This window comes from Ranitomeya variabilis, chromosome 3 (assembly GCF_051348905.1).
Source record: "Ranitomeya variabilis isolate aRanVar5 chromosome 3, aRanVar5.hap1, whole genome shotgun sequence".
Classification (NCBI taxonomy): domain Eukaryota; kingdom Metazoa; phylum Chordata; class Amphibia; order Anura; family Dendrobatidae; genus Ranitomeya; species Ranitomeya variabilis.
Window position 1 is genome coordinate 119,848,150 of NC_135234.1, and position 17,660 is coordinate 119,865,809.

The following is a 17,660-nucleotide window of genomic DNA, read 5'->3' on the forward strand; positions in this document are numbered from 1 at the left end:
AGTCAGCTGTGGTACCACACACTGGTTGGAAACACATCATTCCATGTTCAAACAGCCATCCTCCAGGCAGGCTCATCTCACATGGATGGAGTGGAAGCAAAGTAGGAGAAGAAGGGGAAGTAGCTAGCACACACCAAAAACATAGCAACAGTCACAGATAAATCCACCAAACGCCTTCTCCAACAACAACCAACAACAAACTGCAGCAAAAGCTATCTCTGACAATGAGGGCTTGCCCGTGCCCAGATTATACAGGAGATGGGAGTGGCTAATAGTAAACGGCCGAGAGCCATAATGCAGGAAAACTTCCAGGAGCGCTCAACTGGGAAGATTAACCCCTGCACTTCTAAAAGACACCTGCACCATTTACTAGGAAGGTGAAGTGCTTTTAATCAGTACAGGAGCAGGAGAAATCAAATGATCCTCTCTTGTTCACGGCTTTGCTGTAACGTGGAGAGTCCACCCCAGTCCACGGCTTACACATAAATGCAACAAGTTGAAATCAAATGCAGATAGCTATTAACAAAACTAAGCATATGCGTGAGGACAGTTCACTGCAAGTGATTATATAAACAATCTTAGGACCTTGAAATGATTTAATCCTATATTGCAGAGAGCCCTAGTTTGCAAAATCTTTGTAGTAATATTTTTGTTACACACCTGTCCCAAGTATCCCAGGCTTCAATTCATTCACCTAGGTCCGCTGCTCTCTTTTGTGCTCTATGTCAGGTTTTGAAAGTTGCCCGACATAAGAGAATTACATAATTTCCCTGTGTCTTGGGGTTGAGACTCTAAGACCTCTATGTTTGGTGTGCTCCACGTTCTGTGCATTCAGTGCATTTACTGGCTTCTATTCCTTTTGAGTTCCACTTCAACTGTTCTGCTGCTCCTGAGATTGTTGAGTCCTCACTTCCAACATGCCTTCCTGCTTGCTGCATCAATGCCCGGGGTCCGTGTGCCCTCTCAGACCTGAGGCTTAGTAAATTCATCTCACCAGGTGAGCCTAACAATTTTATGGTGATCTCCACCTACTTTCCATTGTACTACTTGTTCGATGATCAGCAAACGGTAATGCTTTATTATCCCCGTGATAGCATTTTCTTATATGTTCAATTAGTCTTTTCTATCCTTTTCAATGCAATGGAATTTACATGTTCTCTAAATCTAATGCTAACTGGCTGTATAGTTTTACCAATAAAAATATTCGCAGGGATAAACAATAACATACACTATAAAAAAGACGTCCCACACCCGTTTTTAAAACTTTCTTATATAAAAATTGGTTACACCAATTGCAAAGCCCAGAGCCTTTGGGGTTCAGTTACCTAGCCAGTCCTTGCATTACCCACTGAATTTACTTTTTACTAGAGCATCTTTTAAATCGTCTGTACATCTGAAAGTTACAATTGGCTTGTGGATCGCCACATCTTTGAAAATAGAGTCCTTTTCTATGATATGCCAGATTTTTACAATGCAGATCTTGTCACTGGTGCAAAATTGTTGTAATTAAACGAGAAAATTAAGCAATGACTACTTATTATTTTACCATTATCTTAGGACCTATATCTCTTGTTCTTTAATAAGCAATTGTGATTTGCATCTTTGTGCATCTTTCTAAGGCTATTTCAAGAAGATTAAGTGGGTTACCGCTTTGAAAAAAAATTAAAAATCAAATTTTATCTACATATCTATATAAATATATATATAGAGAGAGAGAGAAATATTTTTTAATAGTTAACTAAATGATCAACACTTTTTTTTTATTAAAAAAATAATATACAAAGGATAATTGTATAAAAATACTGGTATTCTTTGACATCAATGTATTGTTGTTGTGGGCTATAAGCAAGACACAAAGAAATTCAATTTGGGAGTTTCTAATTTATTATGTGAACATCATGTTCATATTGTTAGTCTTGTTAAGGTAAGAAATGAAATAGGAGAATCATTCTCCGTTCCTTCCCAGAACTACTGGGCCCCTCGGCAATCTAGGATTTAGCTATGGCAATGACCTGAGAGCGTATGGATAATCCAGGTTCAATCATCTATCCTTACCCGTATGCTTTGTTACTATCTATTAGTCTGCACTCATTAAATCCACCAGAGTGAGAACTCTATCTGTGCATAAAGAAGCATGTTGATGATCCGTTGAAGTCAAGGGCCAGAGGAAGCGCTACGCAGCATGAAGCGCCCTTTGCCTTGTTGCCCCTCCTGCCCTGTGTTGCGTTGTTCCTGTAACGCCACCAACAGAATAAAGTTCACAGAAGATTGGCGAGTGCTGTGTTTTATTTCTACAGGAAGGAATGTCTAAATACATAAATATGACTATAAACACTAAGAAGATGTGTACAATTCAATGAGCTTTTAATCTAAAAGGAGAAATCACATACCTGGGGGATCATAGTGCTCAGCTCTGAGATGTTCATCTTATTATACATTGACTCACTAGTTCTGTTGTCATGGGGTACAGTAATCTAAAACATAAAAAAAGTTGTATTTTTTTAACAAATTCTTAAAAAATAGTTACCGTATTTTCTTTTTATTTATTAATATGCTAATTCTTAAAATGACACTAAGTAGCAGGCAGCAAATAACAATGAAAGCTAAATATATAGTTTTTGAGAAAAAAAAAATCAGTATAACGTGTGTTAAACATTTAAACCTCTGCTATTTCTGGGATTTTTGGCCCAATGGGCAGTCCTATCAGTGACTGACAGGTGTTTCTGCATGAAAATCTATATAAAGAAAGCTATCACTCACTGATAGGACCATACCCTGGACCAAACATCCTAGAAGGTGCAGATGTTTAAATTATTAATCACAGTATATGCTGAATCTTTTCACACATAATTATTAGTGATAAGTGAATATACTCGTTACTTGAGATTTCTCGAGCATGCTCGGGGGTCCTCAGAGTAATTTTTAGTGCTCGGAGTTTTAGTTTTTCTTGCCACAGCTGAATGATTTACATCTGTTAGCCAGCTAAAGTACATGTGGGGATTCCCTAGCAACCAGGCAACCCCCACATGTAATTATGCTGGCTATCAGATGTAAATCCTTCAGCTGTGGCAAGAAAAACTAAAACTCTGAGCACTAAAAATTACTCTGAGGACCCCCGAGCATGCTCAAGAAATCTCGAGTAACGAGTATATTCGCTCATAATAATTATATATCAATAAGCTCAGTTACCCAAGCTTTATCATGCTGCCTACAGATTGGACTGCATTTTCATGGTGACAGGTTCTGTTTAAAAAGCTACATTTTAATCAATAGATCTTGTAATAATAATGATAATGTGTTAAAAAAAAGTTCTTGTACTGAGATAATCTGATTAATGTGCCCCTGCTTTGTAGTATGTATCGGCTGTGTCTCACCATGCAGAGCTGCTCCAGTTTATGGTCTGTATATAACACAGCTACTAGCCGGGGGCAGGAAGCACAAGTCCATAATGATAATTGAGTATACAGAGGAAACAGCAGGGGATCACAGTTTCTGCTTTCTGAGGTACCACATTTCCCAGTCTGAGGTAACAAAGGAGTGAGTGTTTCTGCCTTGTCTCCAGTCCTCTGAGCTCATCTAATATATAAAGCTGAATGTGTGTGTGTGTGTATGTATGTATGTATGTATGTATGTCCGGGATTGGCATCTGAACCGTAGCAGCTACAGCCACAAAATTTTGCACAGTCACACGTCTGGACCCCGAGAGCGTCATAGGCTATGTTGTGAGGTGAAATTTTAACCCCGCGCTTTCCAATTCACCAAACAATTTTGCCCCTATCTACATAATGGGGAAAAAGTGAAAGGAAAAGTGTTGGAGGCGTCGCAGCTACAGGCACAAAATTTTGCACAGTCACACGTCTGGACCCTGAGAGCGTCAAAGCTATATTGTGAGGTGAAATTTTAACCCCGCGCTTTCCAATTCACCAAACAATTTTGCCCCTATCTACATAATGGGGAAAAAATGAAAGGAAAAGTGTTGGAGGCAAATTAACAGCTGCCAGATGTGAACAAGGGGGACTTAAAGAATGACAGCGATGGCACCAAAGAGTATATACTGTACAGTTGCTAAGGTGGGGCCCCAACATGGGATAATCACACCACCACGGGGATATGAACACACACACAAAATGCGCCACACACTACCACGTGCTCGAACACATATACCACCCTCAGTGCACATTTCACCACACATACACCAACCTCGCCACATAAAAGTAGAAACACAAAAGTCGCCGCTCAAAACTCGCCACGCGCAAAACTCTCCACATGCAAAACTCGCCACACGTGCAAAACTCGCCACACGCAAAACTTGCACACGCAGAAAAATTGCCACACGCAGAAAAATTGCCACATGCACAAAAGTTGCAACACATGCAAAAGTTGCCTCACACAAAACTTGCACATACTCAAAAGGCACCACACATAAAACTCGCCACGCGCAAAACTCGCCATGCGCAAAACTTGCTGCACACAACTTGCTACACTAACCTGTCACATGCAACTCGACACACAAAAAGTTGCTACACGCATGTCGCCACACAAAACTCATCTCACAAAAGTCCCTACATGCATGTCGCCACACGCAACTCAACACACACAACTTGACACACGAAACTCGCCCTAAAACACACACAAGTCTGGTATCCTTCAAAAATAAAAATCTGATTAATAAGCAGACAAACTACAAGAGCAACAAATGTACCATATAGGAATCCGGCAGCTGTCAGTCACATGACCAGTCTATTATGTGTATGTGTGAGCTAATATATACTGCCAGGGGGTGGGCTTACTGTTGGCTGGGGATTTATCAGGCTGCCATTTTAGCTTACAAATACTGAGGTAAAAATACTGACCAAATAACGTGTGAACGAGGGCTAATACAGGAGGAGATGGCATACAGCTATATACTATATACAGGAGATGACACACAGGTATATACTATTTACAGGGGAGATGACACACAGGTATATACTATATACAGGAGGAGATGACACACAGATATATACTATATACAGGAGAGATGACACACAGGTATATACTATATAGAGGAGGAGATGACATACAGGTACATACTACATACAGGAGGAGATGACATACAGGTATATACTATATACAGGAGGAGATGACACACAGGTATATACTATATACAGGAGCAGATTACCTACAGGTATATAGTATATACAGGAGGAGATGACACAGGTATATGCTATGTATAGGAGGAGATGACATACAGGTATATACTATATACAGGAGATGACACACAGATATATACTATATATAGGTGAGATGACACACAGGTATATACTATATACAGGAGATTACATACAGGTATATCTAATATATAAAGCTGAATGTGTGTATGTATGTATGTGTGTATGTCCGGGATTGGCATCTGTACCGTCGCAGCTACAGCCACAAAATTTTGCACAGTCACACGTCTGGACCCCGAGAGCGTCATAGGCTATGTTGTGAGGTGAAATTTTAACCCCGCGCGTTCCAATTCACCAAACAATTTTGCTCCTATCTACATAATGGGGAAAAAGTGAAGGGAAAAGTGTTGGAGGAAAATTGACAGCTGCCAGATGTGAACAATGAGGACTTAAAGAATGAGAGCGATGGCGACAAAGAGTATATACCGTACAGTTGCTAAGGTGGGGCCCCGACATGGGATACTCACCACACACGGGGATATGAACACAAACACAAAATGCGCCACACACTACCACGTGCTTGAACACATATACCACCCTCAGCACACATTTCACCACACACACACACCAACCTCGCCACATAAAAGTCGAAACACAAAAGTCACCACTCAAAACTCGCTACATGCAAAACTCGCCATATGCAAAACTAGGCTCACGCAAAACTCGCCACACGTGCAAAACTCACCTCATGGAAAACTCACCTGTCACCTCATGCAAAACTTGCACACACAGAAAAATTGCCACATGTACAAAAGTTGCACCACATGCAAAAGTTGCCTCACACAAAACTTGCACATACTCAAAATGCACCACACATAAAACTCGCCACGCGCAAAACTCGCCATGCACAAATCTTGCTGCACACAACTTGCTACACTAACCTGTCACATGCAACTCAACACACAAAATGTTGCTACACGCATGTCGCCACACAAAACTCATCTCACAAAAGTCGCTACATGCATGTCGCCACACGCAACTCAACACACACAACTTGACACATAAAACTCGCCCTAAAACACACACAAGTCTGGTATTGTCCTTCAAAAATAAAAATCTGATTAATAAGCAAACTACAAGAGCAACAAATGTACCATATAGGAAATACGGCAGCTGTCAGTCACATGACCTGTCTATTATGTGTATGTGTGAGCTAATATATACTGCCAGGGGGGAGGGCTTCCTGTTGGCTGGGGATTTATCAGGCTGCCAATAGCAACCAATCACAGCTCAGCTTCTATTTTGCTACAGTTAATTAACCTGAGCTCTGATTGGTTAATATAGGCAACAAAGACATTCTCAGTATAACAAAGCTAATATATGTTGTGAAATGCTTCTATTTGCTTAGTTTTTGCCTTTTAATAATTACATTTCTATCTATTTGTTTTGTGGTTTTTGTGTGCAGAATAAATTTTTGTTAACACATTCTATTTTGCTAACAGCAGTCATTAACCCGGGCGAAGCCGGGTAGTACAGCTAGTCATAAATAAAGACAGTGACGTAGGAGCTTCAACGGTTGTTGAAATTATATGTCACTGACTACGTGGGCTGTGTTATGTGCAGCGCCCCAGAGTCCTGGTCGTTGCAGTACTGTCGCTCCGCCACTAAGGGGAGTGATGGTACGTCTGATGGCACTTAAGGAGTTCACCTGACCAGGTATCACAGTCACACATTACACTTCACACTCTGGCCACCAGGGGGAGCAAAGGGTTCTATGTACTAGGCCACTCCTCACAATCTGGTAAAACTGGGGGCTGGATAGGAAGTTAGACAGAAAGCTGACTGGGTTTTGCCCAGGCAACATCTAGTGAGAGAAGAGGTTGCTTGGGAGGATTCAGGGGGGTCCCTGTCAGGGGTGGGATCCTGACAGAGGCCTAGCGAAAAGGACAGATCATTACGGAACCGCGCCTGCACTTCATTGCGGTGGTATCTTAAGAAAGGATAAGAAGCGAGGTTTATTGTGGAGAAGTGAGAAACGAGATCACAGCACAAAGGCGAAAGAACCAGTAGGAGTCATGCCCCGAGATCGGCAACATCCTACTGAGGCGCGTAGCCAGTGGCCGGAATGCCGAGGAAGTATTGGGCTCCACGCATTACTTCAAACCAATGGCAGTGCAGTTAATTATAGGTTGGCTGCCTCACCTAAATCACCTAATGAAGACAACGGAGGCAATTGTGGGAGAGGGGCGTCTCTAGGGTCCCTATAAAATAACTCCAGGCCTACCCCGTCATACGGGTGCGTCCTATCCGTATCATCTGGGGGACGGAGAGAAAGAACAGAAACATACACGACAGTTGTGAGGACTATCCCGTGGTGCTCAGCAGGGAAGTACTACAACACCCAGGCGCTAGTAGGTAGGCACTGATTTCCACCTGCAAAGGGAACTCTGGATGTGCCTTCGGACCAGCCGGTCTCAGCCAGCCCAGTTAACAGTGCTCTGGATTACGGATACCGAAGCCTTCAGTAAAGATGTAAAGAGACTGCAACCCTGTGTCCTCGTTATTTACTGCGACCTACACCACCACCTACTCCTTTTATTGGGCGCCCCTTAGCAGGACCACGGACCGGGTCAGGCCACCGTGACATCCTCAGAACTGATAGACCCGGTACCGAGTACCCCGCCGTCCTGCATCTGGGGGCCGCTCCAACTACACTACGTGGGCTGTGTTATATACTGCGTGTGTGGGCTGTTATGTACTACGTGAGCTGTGTTATATGCTATGTGGGCTGTTATAAACTACGTGGCTGTGTTATATGCTATGTGGGCTGTGCTCTATACTCCGTGGGCTGTGTTATATACTATGTGGCTGTGCTATATACTCCGTGGGCTGTGCTATATACTACGTGGCTGTGCTATATACTACGTGGCTGTGTAATATACTACGTGACTGTGCTATGTACTACGTGGCTGTGCTACATACTACGTGGCCGGCCGCGAACTATCAGCGACAGGTGCACTCCGGCCGTGAATTGGCACGGGATTTGAACCACGCTTCACTAATTGGTCGCGGTTGGCTGAATCCTGTGTATTCAATGTATTATTCTAAAATCTTCATAAATAAACTGCATACATATTCTAGAATACCCAATGCGAATGAATCGGGCTACCATCTAGTTTATCATAAGTGGCTAACGGTTCTACTCTCCTGCGCAAAAATTGTGGCATGTGCCAACCATGTCCCTGTACAGTCAGACACAGCCATTACACAAAGCCTAGCAGGGGCACATTTATAAGATTATCTCAGCACATGAAAAAAAATTAACACATCCAACAGTAGAACTTATTATTCTAAGACCTATTAATGAAAATGTACATTATGTATATTGTTCATGGGAAAATCCCTTTAAATACCAATCAACAAAATCAAGAAGCCAAACTGTATTACGAATATACTTTTGGATTTTTAATGAGCATTCACAGGGCTAAATGAAATACATATGCTTTGGATTACTATATGGTACCCTGATATTAATAGAATTGTTTTAAAGCGTGTACTTACTCCTGTTCATAACACCTGCCCGTACCCTCCTGAAGCAGAATGACAGTAAAGAGGGATACTCATGTTTGCACCCTTGCTCTGAAAGTCTTGTTTTACATGGCTGCTTATTGATTTTAACGGACATGGTAATGTTATAATTTGCCATATGGAAGCATTTGTACAGTTATAATTGCTAAGGGTCAGGGATCTAGCAGTTGTGTTCTCTGCGATTAAATTAGCATCAGTTACCTGTCAGAAGGTACCGAAATACATGAGAACAATTGCAAATAATTCTAAATAGTATAAGAAAGATTTATTTGATTTTGTTGATTTATGGTAATATTTTAATTGCTAGGACATGTTTGCTTGTTACATATATTGTAGTCAGTGTGCAAAAAATTAAGCATTAATTGCTAATTTCAGCATTTCTACTGGTACAAGTGAGTATGGCGTACTAGTAAAATCAATTATAATAATAATATTTATTTTTATATAGCGCTAACATATTCCGCAGCGCTTTACAGTTTGCACACATTATCATCGCTGTCTCCAATGGGGCTCACAATCTAAATTCCCTATCAGTATGTCTTTGGAATGTGGGAGGAAACCGGAGTACCCGGAGGAAACCCACGCAAACACGGGGAGAACATACAAACTCCTTGCAGATGTTGTCATTGGTGGGATTTGAACCCTGGACTCCAGCGCTACAAGGCGGCAGTGCTAACCACTGAGCCACCGTGCTGCCCTAATAGAGCAATTCAGGTCTCATCTTTTCACCCGCAGCCAAATAACACAATGCTAACAGTCTGTTATTAATCTGTTATGTCAATACTATTGTTTCCAGGATCAGAATGTGTTTATATAGCTATGGAGAACCTCCTTTGTCAATGTTAATGGTCTGTCGGAGACGCTGGCAAGCGTTCTGAGAGAAAATTCTAGTCAACGAGTCTTAGAAAATATTTTTTTAGACAAGTTCATAAAGCTTGGGGGTCTCCATGTTTAACAAAATTATAGACAGACAATTGAAGACCTATAATAATAAATAACACTGTACTCATCCCCAGGTTAAGCTCCAGCGCAGGGTCCGCAAGGGATATTTACATTCTTTAAATAAAGGAAGTGCTACCGATCTGTTGTACGTGTCTTTCCTTTTTTAATAGGACCTGTAAGGGATGACGTCCTAATTTTTGTTCACCTGATGTGTGATCAGCTGCGAGTGGAACAGAATATTATGAGTTGCACAGGATATTCCACTCACAGGCACCAGGTTAGGCCCCTTTCACACATCAGTTTTTTGCCATCAGTCGCAATCCGTTGAATTTTGAAAAAAACGGATCTGGCGACTGATCCATTTTTTCTCATAGCTTGTATTAGCGACGGACTGCCTCACGTTTCATCCTTCATTCGCCGGATCCGTCGAAAATTGTTTGTCTGGTGGCCGGAGACAACATACAAAGTAACATTTTTTGTGTACATCGAAAAAACGGACAGCAATGGATCAGTCGCCGTCCATTGTTTGCTAGAATGGAAGCCTATGGTGTTGGATCCGTTTATTTTAACTGAGCATGCTCCAATCCAATTAGCCAGATCCACTAGTCGGATCCGTTCAAAAAAGGATCAGTTTTTCACAATTTGTGATGGATCCGTCGATTCGTAGAGCCATCAGATTGTGACTGAAGGCAAAAAACTGATGTGTGAAAGGGGCCTTAGGTGACCAAATACTGTCATCATCTGAAGGCTATGGCCAAGAGTACTAAGGCTGACTGCACTGATCACAGGTGGTTTAACCACCAGCGTTATTTACTATTTCAGGGTATTATTTGTACTTACGATACCTTTTTGCTCATCTTAGGCAAACCCACTACAGGGGTTCACGAGTTAAAAAGAATCTGTCACCAACAAAACTCAAATTAAACCAATTATATGTTCACATAGAGGACTTAGCCTATCTAAAAATCATACTTTTCATAAAGATTTCACTTCTTTCACTACATCTGTGTATATCTGTATATATACAGATATATATGTTAAGGTTGGCGGAACGCACCAAGCATGATTTAAAATAGATGTGTTTGCAACCCAGGTTCCAACGTGCAGGTGAGTACCTGCTGCTAACAATTGACGGCACTATATGGCGGTATAAGCGAACTCTGTTACTTCACAGAATCGTTAAGATAGGAAAACGCTGTGCCTTGTTAACCTCACAGAGGATCACAGCTACCTAACAGAGCAAAAAGCAAACAGTGGTCATGCAGTCAGCCTAGCACACGAACAACTCCTCTCCGGTGGAGCCGGAATTCTAGTGGCTATACGCCAACCCTGAATTCACACACACAAAACTCCTCACCAGAGCTGCCGGTATTCTAGGGGCTTATTTCAGCCAACCACGACCACATGCACACATAACCACAAAGTAGCAAAGCTCATGACATAGGTTGATACTAGCGCATGGCCGTGTGGCCATGCGAACCTTTTATAGCTGTAGCACACAAGGACCTTCCTAGTGGTCCAATAGAAGCCGCTACAGGACCTGAGCGTGTGACCCCAGACCTCGAATGGAAGGTCGATCCTTGGGCATGCTCAGTAGAGGAAAAGCAGGACTTAGTCCCAGGAACATCTGCCCACCGATGAATAGTGCTAGTTACAATGGCTGAGCCTGGAAGATCAGTAGTAACCAAGCGCTATCTGCCTGAGCCAGATGTTGAGACCGACGTCTCCGCTGAGCAGACTCCACTGTGGCTGGAGGAGAATGGGAGACCGCAGCAGACATAGTTCGAGATTCCCCCTGTGCAGCGGCGGGAACTCGACACCTAACAATATATATATATATATATATATATATATATATATATATATAAACTGTGCTATTACATATGTAAATGAGGTGTCCTTGGTGAAACCTTTGCATTGACAAGGGCTCCGTGCACCATCCCAGCCTTCTTAATTTGCGCCCTACACACACTGCTAATATTCATTTACCGCACTCATTTTGCATTGCTGCCTGAGTTGAATCCTCGCCCTGCATGCACTAACACAGGACCAGAGAGCACATACAATGTCAGTGTGAGAGTACTCTTGTCCTCCTCTCCGGTCTGCACTGCCTGCCAAGATCACACATGCGGACATGAGAGGACGGTGAGAACATGTACGCACTGACACTGGTTGTGTGCGCTCAGCTCCTGCAGTGTCAGTAGTGGCACATTCTCATCCTTATATCATGTCAGCATTGGCTGGCCATTACTGTGTGATCACCATATTCGGACTTACATTAAGAATGGCCAAACGAAGAGATCCAGAATCAACTTAAAATATCAAATGCTTTATTAATACATTTTTTTAAAAAATATATAGAGAGCAATACAATACAGTGCTAGAGCGCCCTAACTAAAGGGGGCGCTGGGTTACAACATGTAGTACCCCATATAGAAAACCTGTGTCAAAGACAAATATATCTCATATGGCAAACATATATATCCATGTTATCTGGCTCAATAGAAGCTACCTAAGTATGCAGTAAAGGGTAAATAACATATATTACCAGAAGCAGAGTTCAGGAGAATGCCTGCCTCGTACCGCCCACAGTGTCCCTCCTCACCCCAACGCACGTTTCGCAACCAGCTTCTTTATTAGTAAAGCATTTGATATTTTAACTTGATTCTGGATCTCTTTGTTCAGCCATTCTTAATGTAAGTCAAACTCTGGAAAGGAATTCATAAGCAAGAAGTGTATACGAAAGATGGTAAAAATAACTGTTTATTAATTATCACAAAATAAAATAAAAGGTGCCTCATGTCGATTGGAGAACACAGCAGCTCTTACATATTATAAGTATAGAAAAATATATTTGATACAATACATAGATCAATCATACTTTTCATGTAAAGTTATAAGCATACATTGCACATTTTTTCTTTCCTAATTTTTGGATGTGTAGGAAAATAAATATGCAACAATTTAAAGAAAAGTGCTTAGTGCTGTAAACAATAATATGATTTCTGCAACACAAATGGCTTATGCATTGTTCCCACAGGTATTCAAAATAAATGATAACCCTATTGTAACTATATTTAAGTACACCAAAGCCAGAGTGACAGTAACAGATTAGATAATAATATAACATCTGATACGGTATCTTTCATGGAAAAATAGTTCAAATTCAAAGTGCATAGTGCTTAGTGATATAAGTCAATCAAGTATAGTGTATATTCAGACACATCCAGGAAGAAGACAAGCGAAACGCGCATCGGGGTGAGGGACACAGCCAGCAATCACATCTCCATTCGTGTTCATGTAGGTAATCTTCTTGGTTTTCATTCACCTATCCATACAACATTTGATTGCTTTACTGTATATACACTATACTTGATTGACTATTAATTTTGAATACCTGTGGAAGCAATGCATAAGCCATTTGTGGTAGAGAAATCATATTAATGTTTAAAGCACTAATCACTTTTCCTTCTGCATATTTATTTTCCCACACAAAATTAGAAAAGAAAAAACGTGCAATGAACACTTATAACTTTTCATGTAAAGTATTATTGATCTATGTATTATTTCTATTACATTTTTCTAAACTTATATAAGCGCTGCTGTGTTCAACAATTGACATATTTTTTGATAATCAATAAACAGCTATTTTTACCATATTTCGTATACACTTCTTGATTCTGGCTTTCTTTCCAGAGTCTGTTTCTGCAAATGCATAAGTGACTTAATTTCAGTTTTGGGGATAATAGTCTCTTTAAAAAAAGAAAAAATTGAAACAGCAGCAAGTGTTGAAAAACAAAAACAGAAAGAATGTTCACATTTTCGTTTCCTACTATTGCAGGGCAGATGTTCTGGTCTTGAATACAAATGGACGTCACTGCTGCAGCCTCGTGTTCAGTTACCAGCATTTGGCGCTGCACTGGGTGATAACAGGCATATTCTGGCTTCTTGTGATTAAAGATTGGATAGTCAGCTTCAGCATTTCTGTTTTACTAAAGATTTTTTTTTCTTTTTATTAAATAAGTAAATGTATTTATTTATAATAAATTATTTATTTTATTTCTGCTGTTTTTTAAACAGTTTCAAAAAAGAAATTAAAAACAGAGTTAAAACAAAAAATAGAACTGCTCCATCTTGTCCTCTCATTTTTGTGTGTACAAGAAGGCAGAACGTGACTAGTACTACTCAGCGTGGAGCCATGATGCTACTAGTACATCGTGTGGCTGCTGCAGTCATGTGTTCTCCATTTCTAAACAATCCTTTAAATTATAGCTTTTATAGGTTTACTAATTTAGTCCACATTTTATTTGCAGCACATTTCATTACTCAGGTCAACCACAAGCCATGTAATTAATAGTAGAGACACTGTTGGAGTAGTTGGATCTGTAACGACATAATTGGTTGTGGTCACTTGATAAACGATCTGTAACTTTATGGCCAAAACCTGGACGATAAAGAAACAAGACAGAAGAAGAATTAATGCCTTCAAAATGTGGTGCTGGAGAAGATGTTATCAATACCATGGATGGCAAGAAGAACAAATGCATCAAATTTGGAATAAATCAAGCCAGACATGTCACTCGAAGCAAGGATCACCAAGCTATGACTTTCCTACTTTGGACGCATCATACAAAGAGAGAATCACTGGAGAAGGACATCATGGTCGAAAGAATAGAAGGAACAAGTCTAAGAGGAAGACCAACAACCTGATAACTTGATATTATCACAATAATTTTGGAGAAGACCCTGGTGGACCTATCTAAGAAGATCAATGTTCTTACAGAGTATTCATCCATCAAGTTGCCATGGCTCATGATCAAGCCTAAGGCTGCTAAATGTTCAAATAACTTTATCACTAATGACCTGGTCATGTATCTGATCTTCAGGAAGTGTAATGCTCAGGCAGTAAACTCCACAACCATGTATGTCTATGTGGTCATACGTTGGCATGGCTGAGAATTAAATCACAAATAAACAACATAATGAACAATTAGGAAAGGATGGACAGACACTATGTTATCATAGATGAACTGGGCCAGCTTATCACCTCCACCCAGAACATCCTATTTACAACCCTGCAAAGGTAGAATATTCATAATAGGATGGCAGGGTGATTATTTTGATTTTAGAATGCGCTATTACATTTGGAAATGCATCATTTTCTCTTATCTTAACAAATTATATGTGGAGCTGTGACTTCAACACGATTTTCTCCTGAAGCATGAAAGCTCAGGGTAATTGGGAATTACTTTTACAACCATAAGCAGAACATAAGAACGCACTTACAGGCATATAATGTATGATTTAATTCCTGTGACGGAGGAGATACACTTAGCCCAATCCATTTTTACTGAATGACCTCTAAGTAATGTATTTTTCCAGTGTCCTCAGCAGAATAGCTTTTCACATTGAATCAGCATCTTCCAGACTGTGTCTTAATGACTTTTAAACCCAGTTAATGAAATATGGAAGAGTTTAGCTGGGGTATTGGAGAACAATTATTATTATTTAAAAATAGATTAACAATCGTAATGTGCATTATGACAATTGCAATTTAGTAAGATGGCAAATGATGGAATAACGATGGCTAGCAAAGCCGATCTGCGGTTAGGAATATGAGACAACTCAATCCAACATCTGTAGATAGTTTGTATGGGTTTGCCTGGGTGCCAACAGCAAGACATGTAAGTATGAGTATGCTAGTCAAGAAAGCAGCTACCAGTAGCAAAATGTAACTCCAGGTTCAAAAAATCACCCAGCGTGATAGACAAAAAGCTAAATCTCAGTTCTACCAATAGCCAATACAAGGGAAAAGTTGGATTGCCTCCATAAATTTTTATCAGAAAGACAATGATCTAATATTTATGTCCAGTATAAGTTCTCCACATATGATAAGGCATCCTGCACATTCCTGGCTCCTCACCGTTGCGGCTACAGGTAAGAACTTTCAGAAGCTTGATAATATTGACTTGTTGAATCTGGATTAGTGACTGGGCTTGCTTTTAACATTTTTACACACCTGACTAAGGAACACATGGATCAGAAAGTGTTTGTAGGAAAATGTGAAATTCATTCAAGCAGAACTGATGTGTTGTTCCACTGATCTACCTGGTGCATTTTTGCTAATGAGGGGATGCCATTACTTTTAGTTCTAAGCCCCTAAAATCCTTGCCCTAGCTATAGGATGAGCAGAGCTTTTCTTGGATCCAACTGTCTGAAAGGCAATCTATCAGCAGGTGTTTACTATGTAACCTGACACCACCATGACGTAGGAACAGAGACCCTGATTCCAACACTGCATCACTTAGCTTATTGGGTGCACCAGGTAAGATACAGTCACAAGTTTCTCTGCAGAAGTCTAGCAAAGCTCAGTTGTTGAGTTGTAGATAACACTGCCCGCAGCACAGCTTTCTGTACTTTGTATAGTGAAAGAGAGCTATTAATCAGTAGTGGGTATGTAGTTGGACTAGAATGCACAAGGACAGTTGTCTTCTAGTTATAATCTTCTGCTAAAAAACACTGATTGTATTGAAACAGCAAAACATGGCCCAGTAAGTGACACATCACTGCAATCAGGGTCTCTGTTCCTACATTATGGGACTCTTGGGTTACATAGCACAAATCGGCTGACAGATCCCTATGAATAATTATTAATTAAATATACTAACATAGATAGACAGATAAATAGATTATTATTATAATATATTATTATTATTATTAGATAGATAGATAGATAGATAGATAGATAGATAGATAGATAGATAGATAGACCTGAATCCTTGCTGCCTGTATAGTGTTTTCAGAGGAGGCAGCTGAATCTCCGGCAGGAGCAGTCTGTGACTGCACTGTGTTGGGGAAGAACGGCACCGAGCACAACAGGCAGGAAAGTTGCAATTACTTGCCTGTTAGTGCTTAGGTACATTTTTTGTAATATACTGAATTTGCGCACATTTGCAGCAGAATGTCTGTGTCGGCCTTTAGTTACCTCTATAGAATTTTAAAAGCACCAATTGTCATCTCTTATCTCAATAACATGAAAATCTGTCTTCATTGAATACAGAGTTTACCCATTAATTCAGAGTGAAAGATCATTCCAGAAGGAAAAATGCTAAATTCTCTGATAAGATATATCATAAAGTTGCTGATTTTCATGTGTATTATTGATTTATGAAATAAAAATGTAAAAGTAGGTTACTCAAATAAATTTTACTTAGTCTTACCTGAGCAAGTTTAGTTTCCAGATCAATTAATGCCTTCATATCAGATTCTGCTCGCGTCTTATTGGCACCAAGAAAAACTGATACATCAACCATGAAGCTGAATAACGCCTCTTTGTACTGTAGAGGAAAGTAGAAATACATTATTGTGAAATAAAATCTTGAAAATAAGAAAAAAAATTAGAATGTACAATTTCTTCTTAATTTGTATAGTTAAACATATTACTTAACCAAAACAGTTGTACAATTAAGGTAACATGCAAATATATGAGACTCTACTATAAGTGGAATACATTTGTCACATTAACATACCAGCTTTTAGAATTTTTATTCAATATTTTAAATATTCACAATACCGTATTTTTCGGACTATAAGACGCACTTTTTTTCCTCCAAATTTGGGAGGAAAGTGTGGGTGCGTCTTATAGTACGGATATAGTATGTGACGAGGGGGGCAGCAGTGAGTGGGATCGCACTGTTATCCCACTTCAGGATGTCCCCGCTGCCCGGAATCAGCTGCTGGGGAAAGCACATGGCCCCGCTGATTAAGTGCAGTGAATATTTATTAGCTGCTCCCCGCCCACCGATCAGCTGAGCGGTGAGCCGGGAGCAGCAAATGAATGCTGCACTTAAGCAGCGACACACATGGCTTCCTCAGCTGCTGACTCCTGCAGCAGCTAGGGAGATTTGTGTGTCCTGGGGAGGAGGCAGCAGCAGGGGCCAGAGGAGATCGCTGCGTACCTGCCTGCCATGCTTGGACGCC

General features: G+C 40.5%; 1 protein-coding gene across 1 annotated transcript in view; it reads right to left on the reverse strand.

The window, feature by feature from the left end:
* The window catches only part of PHEX (phosphate regulating endopeptidase X-linked), a 353,675-nt gene that overhangs the window by 179,399 nt on the left and 156,616 nt on the right, over positions 1 to 17,660 (reverse strand). The window contains exons 7-8 of the mRNA XM_077294604.1: positions 16,901 to 17,017; positions 2,391 to 2,474 (exon numbers count right to left, since the gene is read on the reverse strand). Coding sequence (XP_077150719.1) covers positions 2,391 to 2,474; positions 16,901 to 17,017 — 201 coding nt within the window. The remainder of the gene's footprint in view (positions 1 to 2,390; positions 2,475 to 16,900; positions 17,018 to 17,660) is intronic.